The sequence below is a fragment of the Physella acuta genome, unplaced genomic scaffold, assembly GCF_028476545.2.
Source record: "Physella acuta isolate Inbredline_101_S28 unplaced genomic scaffold, ASM2847654v3 ptg000475l, whole genome shotgun sequence".
Classification (NCBI taxonomy): domain Eukaryota; kingdom Metazoa; phylum Mollusca; class Gastropoda; family Physidae; genus Physella; species Physella acuta.
In genome coordinates, this window is record NW_026731994.1 from 430,341 (window position 1) to 449,301 (window position 18,961).

The 18,961-nt window shown below is 34.1% G+C and overlaps 1 protein-coding gene across 2 annotated transcripts; it reads left to right on the forward strand.

Moving 5' to 3' along the window:
• Positions 1-3,037: 3,037 nt before the first annotated feature.
• Positions 3,038-14,782, forward strand: LOC131943977 (uncharacterized). 2 transcript variants are annotated; one of them, XM_059304400.1, is made up of 9 exons: positions 3,038-3,124; positions 4,330-4,513; positions 4,702-4,893; positions 5,342-5,459; positions 9,316-9,633; positions 10,089-10,172; positions 10,711-10,814; positions 11,446-11,643; positions 13,116-14,782. In XM_059304400.1, exons 2-9 carry the CDS (start codon positions 4,394-4,396, stop codon positions 14,025-14,027), a joined length of 2,046 nt encoding a protein of 681 aa, XP_059160383.1. In that variant the 5' UTR covers positions 3,038-3,124; positions 4,330-4,393; the 3' UTR covers positions 14,028-14,782. The 2 variants fall into 2 exon arrangements, with proteins under 2 accessions (XP_059160383.1, XP_059160384.1); XM_059304401.1 differs by having other exon boundaries at positions 3,044-3,120.
• The last annotated feature ends 4,179 nt before the right edge of the window (positions 14,783-18,961 follow it).

Sequence of the window (18,961 nt, forward strand, 5' to 3'; positions counted from 1 at the left end):
CGTTATTTTTACACACAAATTCCACGACTGTAGAAAAATTGCCTTGGGTGCTTAACCTGCAGCCAAAACTATTAAGTTTATATTGTACAGACTAAGGTTGAAGTCAAAGGTTAGAGATATCACTTCAAGGACAAAGGAATATTTAATATTTGAAATTTCCGGTTTCTTTGCATTTATCCCTAAAATCTAACATGTAAGGCTCATACGGACGCTGTGTCTCTGTATGTAGCGGACAGCGGACCCGTGGTATATATTGGTATAATAAAACAAACTCGACTAATATTCTTAAAACGTATACTGTTGACATAAAATCGAAATCGTCGATCAAAAAGCTCAATATTGATAATTTTAAAATTAGTTTTCATTTTTTCAACTTTCAGTTTGATTGACAAAGAGTGAAAAGAACAAAATTAAAATAAATATATTAGGCTACTCTTTACAAAATTCCAACTTTCTTTGAAAAAGTATACACATTACGCTCCTTTGTCCCAAATAAATGTGGCATACAAAAAAATTAAATAAATAACAAAATAAACACTTCTTTAAAAGGTATGATTATGATGTTTGTGTTTGCATTAGTGTTTTTGCTTGAGTTTTTGTTTGTGTTTGCTGCGTTTGTGATTGCTTTTGTGTTTGCTTTTCTGTTTGAGTTGTGTTTGAGTTGTGTTTGTTTTTGTTTGTTTTTCTGTTTGCATTTGTGTTAATGTTTACATTTACGTGTGCGTTAAGTTTACATTTATGTTTGTGTTTGGGTTAGTGTTTTAGTTTGCGTTAGCGTTTGTGTTTGCGTTTCTGTTTTTGTTTTTGTTGTGATTGGTTGTGGTTAGGGTTAAGTTTACAGTTCGAGTTAGGTTTAGGGATATGCGTCCATATTTACATATAGACATTTAATTGGAAAAGTAATATATTTTCTAAAACCGGGCAATAACTGGTATATGCTGCTTAAAACATACACAAATCTTGGTACTTTACAGATACGTCTTGTTCATAGAGACCAGTGCAGGGCCTGGCCGGGACGGCTAGTCTAATATATAAAGTATGTATGTGACAGCAGATGCGTGGAACCCATGCATGTAGTAAAAAAATCGACTGAATTACTTTTATGTAATATTCTTAAAGTATTGATTTTCGTACTAAAATCAAAATGGATATCTAAAAAATCAAAATTAAAATTTTAGTAAAAAAATTTCATTTTCCAAAATTATCGTTTTAATTGACGTAACGTGGATAGAACAAAAATCAAATTAAATGTATAACTTTTAAGAAATATTCTATTTGTGTCTGAAAAAAATGCACTAATTAATTCCCTTAGTCCCTTAGTACCAATTACTTTCCTTGATAAATCACAAGAAAAAAAAAATCATTACATCATGTCCTATATGTGAACTTTGATCTTTCCGTTTTCGGACAAGCTTTAGGTATTATATTCGTTCACTAAATTGAAGCAGTCGTGTCGAACGGCGCCCCGGCAGGGTGCGATTCGGAGCTCTTGGCTATCAAGTGAGCGCTATGATGCTAACGTTCGTTTTAAAGAGTGCCATAGATGGTGGGTAAAAAGGTTTACTATAACTATAGTCGCTCACTAAATCGAATCCAGGGCTTTCTCTGGCACCCCGACATTCTGATATATTTTGCGTCTCGGGCCTTCTTGTGAGCACTATAACGCCTACGTTCGTTTTAGTAAGTGCAATTAAGAAATGGACAAGGAATCCAAAAGTGCATGAGGCCCATTATGACGAAAAATCAGAATTTTGGTGTCTTTCTTGTGCATGTCTCTTTAACATAAGTTTTAAAGTTGCATAATTATATTTTACGTATGGGCATGATGTAATAATATTAGTATTCATCATGTATAAATTAAATACTCGTCATCTAGACTATCGAAGTTAAAACCATGGAGAATATTGGAGAGTATAGCACATCTAAATACGGACTGCACACAACAGAAGACACATTTCTTGCAAAGTGTCGCAAGAGCAAACTACCCAGCTCGAAAGCCGCAGGTAGCCGACCCCTGCAATAGAAGAATAGAGTAAAAAACTCGACTTGATCAAGTGGCGACTTCGTTCGTTTAAGTGGGTACAAAAGTCTATGGATAACCTGGTGTATTATGGTTGATTATTAAAATGAATCAGGCTGTTCAAATGGCGCCCCGGACTAGACTGTTAGCACTTTGCGTTTATATTTGCATTTAAGTTTGTGTTGATGTTCGCCTTTACTTTTGCTTGATTTTGAGTTATCGTTTGCGTTTAGGCTTGCGTTTGTGCTTCTATTTCTGATTGTTTTTTCGTTTGTGCTTGTGTTTGCTTTTTTGGTAGTTGTGGTTTTTTTTTTGTGTTTGGGTTTGCGTTTGTTTTTGGGGTTTGGTTCTCGTTTATGTTTGTGTTTGCGTTATGTTCGCTTTTTTGTGTGTTTATTTTTAGTTAGTTGTGGTTAGGGTTAATTCGAAAAGTAATATATTTCCTAAACCCGGTAATGCCGGGTAAATACTTCTAAATAAAAACACAAGAAATAGTCCTTTACTGATAGGTTTTTCACAGAGGCCAGTGCAGGGCCTGGCTGGGACGGCTAGTTGTTTCATAAATTTAAATAAAATTGAAGTTTAGTTTTACTATTAATCCAAGTCCCGCTGTGGTCATACCATCTAAGGTCAAAGTCTGTTTGGTCAAAGCACTTAGGACCCCGAACAAATGTTCAAAGTCGATTTAATATTTTACAGTTAAGGGTATTTTTGTATGAGTTGAATAAGGTCTAAACATTTAAATTGATTCTCCCTCTATTCTTAGTGTTCTAGTGTCTCTCTCTACTTGAAATCGCGATTGGAAAACAGAATAACGCACAAGTTTCTCTGGATACAAAAACCATTTAATTCTCTACTGAAGTGTCACCGAGGCGAATAATGAGAGCCGGTGTGATATGCAACCCTGCAAAGCAAACGATAACCGTCCTTGCTTCTGCGCATGCCCGGTTATCTTGAAATTATAGGAAAATCGACTCGCCGTTTTCTGGGAAAACATTCGTTGTGTACTGCGCCGTTACCTGATGTGTAGAAAACCTGGTCACAGCTCGTAGCTTAGTTTTTTTACTGCTGCAACACAGTCTGAATGATTCACCGTGTGTGTACGTAAGTAAACAAATACTTTACTTTTAGATAGGTGCGAATTCACGATCATTGCTTTTCAAAATATGCTTATTTTTTAAACTTTCATCTGGTACTGGTTAGAGTAAGTGGGCTTGAATAAATTTAGGGCTAACTTTAGGGAAGTGTAAAGTGACATATATGTATTCCATTTCGCTTATTTTCGTTACCCGAACACCAGTGTTTCAGCATTTCTTTGTGGTGGCATCGCACCCCCCACCCGAAGCACGTCTACAGCCCCTTCCCAGAACAAAATAAAATTATTTAACTAAAAAAAACCTGTTGATTACTAAATAACTCTAAACCTAAAAGGGACTGGGTAACTGTAAAGGTTAACGTTAAGGTTAGAGTTAATGTTAAAGTTATGGCTATGGATCAGTTAAACGTCAGTTTTCAAAATATGATCGGGTTTTGGGTTACAATTAAGTTTAGTAGAACTAGAATCAGGATAAGAATAAGGGATGTAATTATTCATAGGGGTGTAACAATATTGAAAGAAGTAGGAGTATGAATGGGGAAAAGTTAAAAAAAAAACAGATAAAAAAGAAAACGAAAAAAAAATGAAAAGAAATTGAAAACGAATAGGAATCGGATTAGGGCACGGATAATGGTAGGGGTAAATGTTAGAGAAAGGATATGAATAGGAATAGGGTTATGGTTAAGATAGGGATTATTGTTGTGAATGGGGACAGGAATAGAACCAAGAAAAGGTTTGAGGCTTGGTAATGGTTTATGTTGACTTATGTCGTTCGTGCCCAGTGTTTCTTCCAGTTTTTTTCTCGGGGGGGGGGGGGGGGGCATTAAAATTTCGGGGGGGGGGGGGCGGTAGACTTTCATCGGGGGGAGGGGCGGACACTGTTAAATGTATATATTTTCTGTATAAATTTCATTTCTTTTGGGGCGGGGGGGGGGCGGTAGACGTTGTGGAGCCCCCCCCCCTAAGAGATGCCTGGAAGAAACTCTGTTCGTGCCAATGACACATAGGACACATAAGATTGATGGAGTAGAGTTTGAATATGAGGAGATGAGATGAGTGTCTTATGGTTGTGTGTGTGTGGGGGGGGGGGGGGAGAGTAGAGTGAAGATGGTGGATTGATTGTTGTATGTACGAAAAGAAGTATTAATAAGTAGACTGACGGAAATGATGTCAATTAATGTATTTTGACTTTTTTTTCTCGTTTTTCTAACAGAATATAGTAGGGGAGAAGTAAAATGATGACAATATTTCGATAGATTTGTTTAGGCTGAGCTAAAATGGAAAGACATGTTCCGTATAATAAGCAAATGAAAATTGGACAACAGTACAATGCCAAAACATGGAATGCTGTGGGTAACAGTTCGCCTGAATCTTCGGAAAACACACAAAAGACATTGGTAAGTAGCAACCACAGAATAGTGATAAGACATTTTTTAAACCTCAGAATATATACCCATTTTAATTTAGTTTAACAATTTTTATATGTTAGAAATATATATAACTCAGCAAAATACGCCTAGTTTTGATTCATTATTTTCTTTAAAAAACTAATAAATTCAAATTTAAAAAAAAAATCTCATTTCAGATCAACATTCCTGAAACTAGGTTTTCATTTGTTAAAACATTTGATGAGCTTTGCAGCTCGTTGATGCTACCTGAGGAATACGCACTTAAAGTCCGAACTGGTCTCATAGAAGATAACGGAGTGACTGAGGTTTTCAACTGTTTAGAAACTGCACACTCCATAACTGTAATTATTCGAAGAACATTTGTAAAGGTAAAACAATATTTTTTTTCAAATTCTTCATTATGTTGACAGTTGATTGATTTAAAAAAAATCATAATGCGTTTACTAATAATACACTAAATTTAGTTCCTTTTACTTAAAAATGTATACGAATAACACAAATGATGCACTTTATAAAATTTGAGTAGGAAATTAAAATAGCCTACATGTTATAAGTAAGGAATAATTAAAAATGTTTAATTGTGCATTATACACTTTATGAAAATCGTGTTATTTTCTTTATATATATATATATATATATATATATATATATATATATATATATATATATATATTATATATATATATATATATATATATATATATATATATATAACGAAGATAAGTGGTGGTAAGATTTTCAGACACAGAACAAAAACTTATTTCGAGATTGGTATAAAAAGACTTAAGTGTAACGTTTCTCTTATCTTTTATACAGGAGAAAATTACGTACTTGGGTTCAGCTGAGGATGAACTAAATTCAGAAGCAACACACCTGGTTAACGGTTTCGACATCGGCAATGAAATAATTATCATTGAAAATTTCGCAGCCATTAGTAAGCATTTTAATTTTTTTACTTTCTCGTATATACGAAGTATAGAGAAAGTATTGTAATCGTGCACAAAAAGCACTTGACATTTTAACAATTTTCACCGTATTACACCTCAGTCCTTCATCACATCCGAAGTATAGAGGAGTTATTTTAATCGGGCAAAAATTATCAATCCAGATTTATCAAAATTAAGAGGAAAAACTGGGCTTTGCAATTCTGTCCGTATGTCTGTGTGTCTGTCTGTCTGTCCGTGTGTAAACACGATAACTTGAGTACCGTTACAACTAGGTTGATGAAATTTCATAAATAAGTATTTTATCAAAATCGTAGATCCGTATCACTTTTGAGCGATTTCCAATAACCAGAAGTAGTATTTTTTCTACTTTGAATTTTTCAAAAGCCTATAACTTGATTACTATTTCAGATAGATAAATGAAATTTCACATGTAAGTAAAAGATCTAATTCTCTACCTTCTATCAAATTTTGAGTAATTTCCGTTGACCGGAAGTAATAATTTACGCTACTTCCGATTTCTCAAAAAACTAATGTAAATTTTTAAAGTACTAATAATATTGCGCACTATTATGCACTTTTTTATTTGGCGTTCACTTGGTGTGCAATTCTTTTGTCTACGAGATTTTATTCTATTTTTAAAACTTTAAGTATTTAAAATGGATTAAAAATCATGTCTATAGCCCGAGTTCCCATCCCCTGTTGTTTTATAAAAGAATATTCGAGAAAGTTTAGGGGAGATCACTGCCGGTTTATTTTCTGGAAAATAATTGATCGACTCTAAAATTTTTTATCTGAACTCGAATAATTCTTGATAAACTTGATATATTTCACTGACATTGTGTATTGCGAAGATAATTTCTTTCACTTTTGGACTGCATGTTTGTGGTTATAATATTATGGTTTTATACTCATACTAAACTAATGGATCTCAAACGTTTGTAAAAAACCTATCTTTAGAGTACCGTGAATTGTGTGTTTATTTAGCCTTATATACCCAACGCTGCCCGGGTTTTGGAAATATATTAACTTTCCAATCAAATGTCTATATGCAAATATAGAAAAAAATATAACAATAAACCTAACTCAAAATCTAACCCTGACGACAACCGACCACAACCACAAATATTAACATTGGCAAAAACATAAACAAAGAACTTTTCCTTCCTCTTTCGTCTACGTCCAAAATAACAACCCCATAAACAAAGACATAAAAACTAAGTGAAACATAAATAGAAAATAAGCATAAATACTAAACCTCACTATGACCCTTAAAACATAAATACAAGCACACAAAACAAACATAAGCATAAACATAAACCAACCCTCACCAGAACCTCCACTAAAAACTCCTACATCAACGGCTTTACCTGCACCTATACATACACAAACACCTACACATATTCCTAAAACACATACCTATATTCAAACCTATACCTAAACTCTATACTTATACCTAACCTAATTCACCCGGATCTCTCTCAAAATGACGGGTGGATAATTGATTGGGGTGATGTTTTACTGCAATTGTTTGGGCACGGATGTGTACATGGGGTAAATAATGGAGTTGGGGTGGGAAATGACCTAGAGTAATTAACAGTTTGTCAACCTACTGACTTTTTTTTATTCCCTTTCCGCTCGTCCCACAACGCCAGAAAATTAATCTAATCACTTTCAAGAGTATGTTGCCGATAATGGACCGCTTCCTTAACTTTTAATTTTACAAAGGCTCAATGCGTATTTAATTTATAACACTTTACTAATCGTTTAACCAGATCGGTTTTTTACAAGGGCCAGTGCAGGGCCTGACTGGAACGGCTTGTATAGATATATAGATACGAGAAAATTGGCCCGTTGAGGGAGGATACAAGGGGCGCTAGGTTGATAGTGCGATCTCTTTTCTCTAAACTAAAACCAAAACCAAAATCACCACCTTAATTAAATTTAACCGGAAACGAAAAATGACATTGAAAACGGATTTTTATCAAGAATCGTCATTTTTATCGCATTAAAGCTTGATCTACACGTAGTTATCGCGCATTTATACTAAATATATTTAATATAGTCGTAGCCATATCTCTAAACCTTGCACCTAATCTCAATCATGACAAAAGTCGCATTTAGAGTTTCTTTCAGGCAACTGCTTGGGAAGAAGGGGCTCCGCACAGCCCCACCCCCAAACACACACCAAAGCACATTTACCGTCCCATTCAACGATATATAATTATATACTTTTTCCAGTCCGACCCCTCCCAGAAAATTCCACCCCGCCCCCGAAAATTTCAAGCACCCCCACCCCTCTCCGGGCAGGAAAAAGTCTGAAAGAAACACTGATAGCATTTGTTGATCATACAAACTAAACGGAGAGCCTGGGAGGGGCTTCGCCGCTACCGTAAGAGATGCATGAAAGAAACTGTGTACGCAAAACACTTTTTAGATTAGAAAATTTCGAGGTCCCCCACCCCTCTCTGGGGAGGAAAAATTCTGAAAGAAACGCTGGTCGTATTTGTAGATCGTACAAACTGAAGGTAGAGCCTACATCTATAATTTAAACTCGTTACATCGTTTACTACTTTTGGCCGATAAACATCACTCTCGCAGACACTGCTTCTTTCAGATATTTTTCGGGGGTGGGCACTTGAATTTTTGCAGAGGCGAATAAAATTATCCAGGGCAGGGGAGGACGACACTGGTAAAAGTAAAATATATTTTCTATATCAATTATATTTCGTTTTTTGTTTTGATTTTTTAGGCGGAGGAATTAGAAGTTCTACCGTGGGGGTTGAGTGGGGGTGGGGGTTAAAGGGGCTTCGCCCCTACCCGAAGAGATGCATGAATGAAACTCTGCAAGCAAACCACTTTTTAGATTAGACACATGAATTAGGCTGTAATGTTATAATAGAGTATCGATGACGACATTTCTTTTGAGTTTAGGGGGGGGGGGGGGGGCTTAGACGTTCATACGCGGAGGATGGGCTTCACCCCTACCCAAAAAACTGTATGAAAGAAACCAGAGGCGTAGCGACCCTTTCCGGCGCCCGGGAACAAACTTTCGATTCGCACCCCCCTCGAACTTTTGATTTCCACCCCCTAAAACTTTCAATTTGTTTTTCCAACCCATTTTGGCGCCCCCCCCCCAAGGTCGCCCCCCCTCGTTACGCCTCTGAAAGAAACTCTTCACGCAAACCATTTTTAAGATTAGACAAAATTGGCTTTTTAATTTAATGTTTACTCAAGAATCAATGACGTCATATTATTGTGTGCACTCCCCCGGCTTTAGACTATTTCCTACTATATGTTCCATGTGATGTCATGTTTCGTTTTCGTTTTACTATGAACGTTTTTATTCTGCTTGTGTTTTCTCTATAGCCGGCTTTCGGCTCTTTCATACTATATGTTCCATGTGACGTCACGTTTCGTTTTCGTTTTACTGTGAAATTTTTTTACTCTGCTTGTGTTTTCTCTATAGCGTTCTTGTCCGATAGATAGATAGATACATACACAGACAGCTAAACTATTAGTATTTATGATGCTGTTCATTGCATCGTTCCAACTGCAGATAAAACCTCCATTTTATGCCAAAAAAAAAACCAGTCGTGGCAGTACCTTGTTATCTGATCTAAAACCTGGCTGGAAACCAGCATTATCATAACTGCTGTTTTACAAGTTTCATTCGCCTGTTGTTATTGTATAACTGTGTACCAAATACGGTTGGATAAAAAGGTGTATGCTAAGGATGTGAACTGTGATTTCGAGCTTATTATTGATTATTATGCAAGCAATATAATTAATTTCTATGAAAATCCCATTCTTATTTTTTTAAAAGGCAATTTTTTTTCATCGTAGGTGAAAGCGAGATAAAAAAAATTGAAGATGAACTTAGCGAGTTTCGCAAATCATCAAAGGAGACTTATGATACATCTTCATTCATCAAATTTGCTTCAGTTATAAAGTTTATAGACAAAAATATCCAACGAGGCATTTTCAAAGACATAAAACGTACTTTACACACGATGAGTTACGATCATATCAATGTAAACAGTATGTTAGAAGCTTTAGAGCTACTGAAAGCTTTCAGCGAGGCTGAAGAAAAATGGCGGAGGGTGGAAAAATATACAACAAGCCATGAAGAGAGAAAATATAAAATAATGAACAATGAAACAAGTAAGTGACAGAACCACAGTAAATGTTTTAGTTAGATGAGAGAGAGAAAGAGTATTAGATGACTTAGTGCAATCTAACTTATCATTATTGTTGGATCACAAGCAAAATATTGGTTTATTTAAGTTAAAATATTGTTAAATAACATTGGTTCAAAAGTCGAAAAGGATTAATAGCATTTCAGAGAAGACATTTGTACAAATAGGAGTTGACTTATTCATAGTCTTAGTTAAAAATAATGTATTTAAACCTTAAGATATAGAAACGAACAAACGACTTATCTTTGTGTTCTTCATTTTTTTAAAAAGTTGATTGTATCTTTTAACTTAAATTAAAAAACAATCAGTAGCAATGCCATCTTATCTTTATGGAAACTAGTCCTTTATCATTTATGTTTTCACTTGTAAATTCAATAGTAAATATTTTTGCTTAATTTACACAATAAAATTGTTTTACAGAGAATGAAAAAATCTTACAGTTTCCTGAAGAGACATTTTATACGTTGAAATCACTTATAAAATGTAATTCGATGAAAATCACAGGTATTTTTCTTAGCATGTAGATTTTAATAATAAAACACACACACACAAACGCACGCACATACACACATACACACACTCATAGGCCTATATATATTTAATATTACTCAGATTTAAATGTACAAAGTAGCCAACGCCTGTTTGTTTTCCTTGTATAACCTTGCTACAGTAAACAAATGAATGTTTGAATGGTTTGGTTTTTTTTCTTTATTAGTTTGTGCTTATTGTACTATCATCGGAAATGAAACGACATAAATCAGATACCTTAAATTAAATATTATGTTTTGGGGAAATGAAGGTTTGCAATTTTAATCGCAGAAATGGATAAATCACGTATCTGACTACCATTTTGCGAAACTTTCAATATAATCCTGATGTATAAAAAAAATTCTATCAAAATCTCACCCGTAATCTTTTTTACGAAATGTTTTTCATAAATAATGTATTGTAAGTTTTTATGTTATATGCATCAATTAAAAGGATTAAGTTTATTATAATTGTAGTGTAATGATTTGGTATTTACTTGTTAATACATTTTTAGGAGAGCAAAGAGTAAAGACAGTGGATAGTAAAGAAGCTAAAGAGTTTTACAATGATTTATACAAGATTTGGGTGAAGTGCTCTGAATCTTTAGAAAAGCTGAAGGTATGATGTTTCAAACACATTTTCAGTTATTTATAAAACTAAAACTGCTGGTTTACTTTTATTTTTTTCAAACAAATAGATATCGATCAATACAAAAGACCGATATAATCTTTACAACAGACCAACATCAAAAAAAAAAACACGAAATAAACAAAAGACCGACTTAGACAAAAAAGACATTAACAAAGAACAGAATAGGCAAACGATCAATGTAAACAAAAGACAGACAAACACAAAAAACTGACAAATATCTGACTGTAAAATTAAAGGTTCGACATGCCCCAAGCGAACGTTGCAATAGAAACGTAGCAAGTGCTTTATATACAGTGTCTGCATCTCATTAAATAGTGATGTATTGTCCCACTTAAGCAGATCTTGTGAAGATTTCAGAGAGCTTTCTTATTCGACTTTGTTAAACCCATTGTAAGTCTGGCCTCATCCCACTTCTTCTCTCCGTCTTTCAGATGACAATAGTTCAATAATTATTTGCGTTCATTCGTGTTAAAATAGTTCAATGATGAAAATGAAAGTTTCTAAAATATATTAACATAAACTAATTAAAATGATATGCATAAACGACTTGTGTATGGCTCTTGATTACATTTGTTTTTCTTATTTCTAATTCAATTAGGATTTACTGTCAAAGGAAGGATTTAAGTTATTCGTGGACAATAACGAATATAGAAACCTAAAGAAAAAGATTGAAGTTCTAAAAGAACAGGTTAAGAACATGGTATTTGATCTTAACCTGAACTATATAGCCGAAGATAAACTTGACAGTATTAGACATGGAAAATACAACTGTAATGCGGTGGACCTTTATATCGAGGTAAGATTCTAATAATCTAGATCTAAAAAATATATACCGAGCAGTCACGGGCAAGATGCTGTTAACTAATGAGAAAAGAAATCTTCTTCTTCTTCGTTCTTAATTTTTAGTGTTGGAAGTGATCGAGCCTTGTCTGCCAGAGGGTTTGAACTCGAGACTTTTTTTTTCGAATGTATCTCCACCGACTCAACCACGCTTCAATCACAATTAAGGATACGTGACAACTGGTTATGCGCCATTGAGGCAATTGACTCCGATTTTAGCCTGCTTTTCGTTTTGGATTTGTTTCCATAGCCTTTGTCCAACCAAGAACAAACTACAAGGCAGCAGTTGTTTGATTTTGGAGTTGTCTCTCCTATAAGAGTGGCTGTCCCCAGCTAACGAGCCTCATCTACCCGAAGGTTCGTACTCGAGACTTTTCGGTTTAGCAACTATGAGTTGAACCGACTCGACCACGCGACCCCTTAGAAAAGAAATGATAACAGACTGTTTCAATTTGCCTTACGAATGTTAATATACCTAGTGAACTACACGTGTTTTAAAATACACGCTATTTTCTAAGCTTTTATTTATTTATGGCTGTTTGCTTGCTAATGGGGTTGTGGTGCATACGGCAACTCAATTCCGAATGCGATTTCCAGATCCATCGTCCCTGAAGACAACGCAAGAATATTTAATCTTTATTCTAATTTGATATAAAATTTGTCATTAACAATCAATAAAATATTACTAAATTCCACAACAAAAAGAAAGAAGAATTAGTCTCAAGCAAAGACTGGATCAATCTGGTTACGACAGTGACCTTTTTGTTTCGGTTGATTGGTTTCACTCCAGATAGCGATCGGTGAAGTTAATTATTAAAAAAGACTTTAAAACAATAAGAAAGAAAAGTGTTAAGTAGCAATCTATGCTTTCAATAAAGAAAGAAAGTTTGTTTTATTTTCTTAATTTACTGTATTTAAAAACCTTATTGAAATAAAGTGTTTTAAAAATAATATTTTATCACTAAAATATTGTGATCCACGTTGTGCACATACATAAACTCAGTTCTTGCATTAATCAACCAAATTGTGTCCTGATTAGTGGAAAAATTGCGGGTTGCTTTTCGAAGTTAAATGTGGAAGGTGGTTTTCTGTTTGAATGGTTTTAAGACGATTTATGGTGTAGTGGTGTGCCGAAGAATGCAAAATTTTGAGTCGTAGAACATGCGCACAATAACTTATATAACGTTCTCTAGCCAACTTAGCTTTCTATAATGTGCTCATAGACGAAACTCAGAGGAAAATTGTTAAAAAATTGGCCTATTTAATCTTAAGAAATCTTTTGAATATTTGAAATTATTTTTGCCCGTATGGCTATGAGCGGATGTCAAGCTTTGTTTATTTGTTTAAAATGCGTTAGTTTTGGCTAGAAAATCAACGTTAAATCTATATACGAATTCAATATTGTATTAACTTGTTTCAAATTCGTAGATGAAAACACAACGGCTTCCCGCAGGTGGTGATGTCAAGTTAGTTTTGTTTGGTAAAAGTGGGCATGGGAAAAGCACACTTGGAAACAGGATTCTTGAAAAGGACGCTTTTAGCCGACCAACTAATGATAGTATACGAAATGACAGCTCAGTGATTGATTCACGCAATGTATATTGCACTGATACGTCGGAGTTTTATGATATAGATTCTAGGGGGAAAAAAACATTATGGCAAAAAATGTGTAAACCTAGCTCTTTTGGCAATTATAACGCATTAATATTGGTTTTAGCTTATGGAACGAGATTGACGCCGTATGAAAAAGATAAAATCGGTGATTTCAAATCGCAATTTCCCAAAGAAACTCATTCAAAGATTATCATTGTAATAACTCGAGGAGATAATTTTAAAAACACGGAAACAGTGTCGTTTACTGACTGGTTAAAAGAAAACCCAGACGAGTACCTCAAAGATCTTTTACATGAATGTAGCAACCGGTGTGTCTTGTTTGATAACTCCACGACGGATAAGAAGATAAGAAAGGAACAACAAGTTCTACTCATCAACTACGTAGACTCACTAAGGCCTCAGAGTTTCACTAACAACAAGAACACGTTTTTTGAAAGCATATGTGTTGAGCTTTATGAATGTTTACTTAAAATGGAAGATAATTTTCAAACAAATGATGAAGTGCTAAAACTGACATACATTTCAATTTTCATATATAATGACTCAAATTTCATTAGTTATCAACAAGATGCATTTAATGCGCTAAAACAGTTGCGAGATGCATTCAAAGTTGACAATACTGAACTCCCACGGTCCGAAATCGAAAAACGTTTAAAAAACCTCAAAATGTCGTTAAAAACCCTAACAGACGAAATAAAAAAAGGAAAGCCTATTAAGGCTAAGTGATGCTGTTGACATGGACAATTTTAAAAAAAAGTTTTTCTTTAGTTTTTAGAGCAGTTTTGGACGTGTTACTATTTTGTTATTAATAATACGAAAACTATTTTATTACATATCCTTTTTATTATATTTATACATTTTCAATATGTTCCACATTGAAGGGTGACATTGCACCATGAAGGGGAATATTGCACCATGACTAAGCTAAAAATATTATTTCATGACCTCCTAAGCTGACTCATTGCAACATTTCTCATCTATCTAGATTATTCTCATTTTAACCCATGGTGTTTAATAACTATGTAATATTATTGTTTTCCCGAATTTTCGAATGCTTTGATGCTGATGTCTTTACTACTCAATTGCCTTTTATTTTACTAAAATGTTGTTATTATGTTTTTTTTTTTTTTAAAAAAAAGACCAATGGAAAAAAATGCTCCGTTGCCACTTTTGTTATCGTTATTGAAAAAAAAGTTGAATAAAGTTGAATGGTGATATTGCACCATCAGGGTTGATATGCATCATGAACGAGCTATCACGGAAAATATAAATGACGGTGGAGAATGATGTACGCTGAATTTAAATAGTGAAAACATTTTATTATATAATTTATTTTGTATCGCCTTGCAGAATTTTATATTTTACTTTTGCGTTTAAAACCAGCAAAGGAGAATATTGATTTGTCGTAGACCTATAAGTTTGTTGTAGAATATTTTTAGATGGCAGTTTTACTATGCATTTTCTGATGAAATAAAAAACATTTGAAATTCATGTACCTTGTGTTGTTTGCGTTTTGATTAATTAAAATTTTTCTGTTTTTTTTGTTTAGGGGATATGCTCAGTTTTTTCAAGTTTTTCCATTTAACATCTGAAGCATTTTATTTATTTTAAATACTTTTAATTTAAAGTATTTACTTTTAAATACTTTTGCCATGTTTGGCACATGACATGAAAGTAACTACTAAACAGCTAAACGGAGTTTAAAATCAATCTCGGTTGTCATGGAAACCCGAAAAAAACATCCGCCAATTTAAATTTTTCGGCACTTATAAAAAACACTAAGGCTTTTTAAAATTTGTATTTAAAGCAATCACATTTACACTGCTTATATTTCAGTACAATATGTAAAAACTTTTGTCACGACAACTTTTTGATTACGCTACCGATCTGAATTCTAAAAGGTCCGAAAAAAGCACTATACTTTGTATGCGAAAATTGAATGTTTTTTAACATCAAATTCCCTTGTGACACATGTTTTATTGTTACTTTAATAATAAATACAGAAAATATGGTGGGAATTTGTATTGTAAATAAAACGGCAAAGAAAAAAACAAAATCTAACAAAAATCAGGTCAGAAAAATACAATTCATGTGTGATTTGTAAAGCCAGTTGAAAGCTTTGGGTGTTTCAAATTTAACGGAAATAAGAATTGACGAATACAGGAGAGATCCAGCTTTCCAAAGATGCCAAAATACAATATGATTGCGGATGACAAACATTTTGTAGTCTATTGGAAAATATGATTATTTTGTCGTATAGGCCTATAGGGTCATAAAAAATAATTTTAAACATAATATTTTTTTTTCTTATTTACGTTCTTATTTTCTGAATTAAGAAATGGACAAAGAATCCGAAAGAGTAAAAATCTCATTATTATGGAAAATAAGAATTTCAGGTGATTTTTCTTGTGCATATCCCCTTCACTCAACTGTTTATCAAAAACATTTAGGTGTTAATAATTTAAGATCGTAACAGAAGAGTTTTATTCAGTTTTTTTGTTTTTGTTTTTTGCAAGATCAACGATGGTTTCTGAGATGTTACTCTTCCATACTACGGGTCGTTTGGTACAAGATGCCACGTTTCTTTCGCACATTTGTCACCCTAACAAAGTAATCCCCCCCACACACAAACGCCACAGTCTACCTATCAACCAAATTGCATTGAATCCTTTTTTTTAAGTAGCGATGTTTTTCCCCAGAAATATTAAGCTGGTTTTCCTATAACGATGAGATATTAAAAGTAAAATAAACTAAGTTATGTAAGGACTGTTCACTGCCTAGGTGCGACGTCCATATATAACCCCACTGTTCCTTGCAGACATTTTTTTTTACTCCACCCCTCAAAAAATCGGCACAAAAAATCAGACCATCTCCAAAAAAACGTCATCACACTTTACCTCAATCCTTCCCATTTCTCTCTACACATATTAATGTCTCTATTTTCGAAAGGAATATAACTAAACTAAGCTGATTTTGCAGAAAATTTTAATTGACTTGTTTCCCTTTCCAAGAAAAACGGCGAAACATTATTATTATTGTTGTTATTGCAGCTCGCTAGATTAATTTAGTACTAAAAGCCTTAGCGATCCTTGTCGAAAATTGATTTAATTAACACAATTCAATTCAAGTAACAAAAAAATAAATCTCTAAAACTTATAAAATTCATTTAAAAATACTCCTTTACGGTGTCCTTTAATACGTTTCTTTTAACTATCGTTTCATTTCAAACATGACACACGTTTCTAATCATTTCAAACACTGTTTAATTTTATTTAATGAAAATTAAATAATAATCCGAGTTTAGCTCACCTTTATTTTATTGTATAAGATGATATAATCATTAAAGAATTCGACGACGCCAATTGTAACCAACCGCTGAAACAATATTGCAAATATTATAATATAATACGTTTTCTAAATCTACATTTTAATATATATATATATATATATGTATATATATATATAGGCCGAAGCCTAAACATTATAGAGTCGCTATAATTAGGTTCAATACAGGTAATCTCTTAAATATCTATATTTGATTGGCATCTGAACGAATTCTGTAAAACTGTGATGTCAACTTTGAGTTAATACGTGGTCTTAGTGAGCAAAATTTTAATCTTATCATTTATATAATAGTTTGTTGATTTCACCTTACATATACAGCCGTTTGATGAATGTTAATTATGACTCAGAATGTCAAAAACTATTATAATAAAAGATAACGAAATTGAATTTAAAAAATTATTAACTCAATTCTTTCTTCTTCCTCTTAGTTCTTAACTGTAATGTTGAAGGCAATTAAGTATAACGTGTCAACTTGTTATGTGCCGTATAGTATAGGCAGTTGACTCCGATTTCAGCCTACTTTTCTTTTCGGATTTGCTTCCACAGCATTTGCCCAACTAAGAAGAACTACACTGCAGTAGTTGTTTGTTTTTTGGAGTTTTCTCTCCTAGATGGGTCGCTGTCCCCAAGCATCGAGCCTCATGTACCCGGGGTTTCGAACTCGGGACTTTTCATGAGCTTTACCGACCAATTAGTTAGTTTATATACACCAATATTACACCTAAGTAGAAGGCACATTATAATACCTCGACATAGCTTACAGCTCTTTTGAATAGAAGTTGAGCTATGTCACTGCATAATTAGAGTCTTCGTACATAATAAGTGAAAAATCATCAATAAAAACCTGTTTATCATTGTTTACTTTTTTTAATAATAGGATTCACGACGTAGCAATTATGCTACACACTGTTATAAACGTTAACCAATGTACTTACAGTATATTTTAAATATAAATAATATATTTTTTTCTAGATGTGCTGGGGGTGGGGGGTAAAAGGGGGGGGGGGTGCAGTGCTTCTTCCCCCGTCTCCGAGAGATGCCTGAAAGAAACTTTATTTTCAACTTAATAATAAAATAATGCAATTTAGGAAACTTACCTGGGCGAACTCGATACTGTGGTGGCTGCCACTTAGTACGAGATTCAACGTATTACGTATTAAAGACAGCGAAAACCCAGGTGCTTTTATGTCAAGTAGATTCAGTTTTCTCAAGTATGAAAAGGTCAATTCTGTGGATAAACGCTATATATTGTAATTATAATCTGGGGCGGGGTGCAGAGTTTCTTCCAGACATCTCTTCGCCCCCCCCCCCCCCCCGAAATTTTTTTTACCGCCCCCCCCCCCACCCCCACCGAACTAAATGAAATTTATATAATTTATATAGAAAATATATACTTTTAACAGTGTCCGCCCCCCCCCAAAGAAAGTCTACCGCCCCCCCCCCCCCCCGAAAATTTCAAGTGTCCCCCGGCGGAGAAAAAAGTCTGAAAGAAATACTGGCGGAGTGATGGAGCATGATTGCGAAATAGGAGGTCTCGACAATTCAGCACTACGTCCTCGGATTCACGCATTTGTGATGCGTGTGTGACACAAGTTAGCGAAGGTAAAAGCGACTGGGCTTCGAACTTCGAACTCACTATGCATTAAAGAAATGTGTAAAAACATTGTTGGCCCGATCTCAACATTGCAATTTGTTATACATAGTTGTGCGAGTCATTTTTTTAAATAAGATAAAATTTAGTTTAAAATCCTAGATTTCAAAAATTTATAGTAGGCTACATTATGTGTGTAACAATATAACATTCTTTCTGGTAACCTACGACCAGAGGCGTAAGGAGGAGGGGGGGGGGGGGGGAGTGCGGGTCGCAACGGGTGACACCATTTATGGTGTGTCACCATGGCGAAAAATCGTAAAACATGTAGTAGGAAAATGCTTTTTGCCAGTACAATTAATAATTAATAAGAGTGAATCCACTTGTTTTAATAAGTGACTATAGATAACCATCTTTACTATTAACTGTGCACACTTTAAAGGAGGGCGGGGGGGGGGGGGTGAAACCAACTGAAGAATTTAGAGAGGAATTTGTTGAGTATTTTGATTAACAGATAAGTCACTCAACGACAGTAGAGGGGGTGATACCAAAATCTAATGACTTACGATAAAAACGATGCTTTTTCCACATTAATTAACAAGTGGATTGTATGCACAAATTAATTCCATTAGGCAAAATGGGAGGAGGATGTCACTAATTGCAACTATATATATATAGGCCGTTGTAAACATATATATATATATATATATATATATATATATAT

Bases quoted from the DNA above. Each gene is read 5' to 3' on its own strand.
- LOC131943977 (XM_059304400.1), top strand. From the start codon at position 4,394: ATGGAAAGACATGTTCCGTATAATAAGCAAATGAAAATTGGACAACAG. The intron at 5,460-9,315 runs GTAAGCATTTTA...TTTTCATCGTAG, and splicing joins TGAAAATTTCGCAGCCATTA to GTGAAAGCGAGATAAAAAAA. The intron at 10,815-11,445 runs GTATGATGTTTC...TAATTCAATTAG, and splicing joins AATCTTTAGAAAAGCTGAAG to GATTTACTGTCAAAGGAAGG.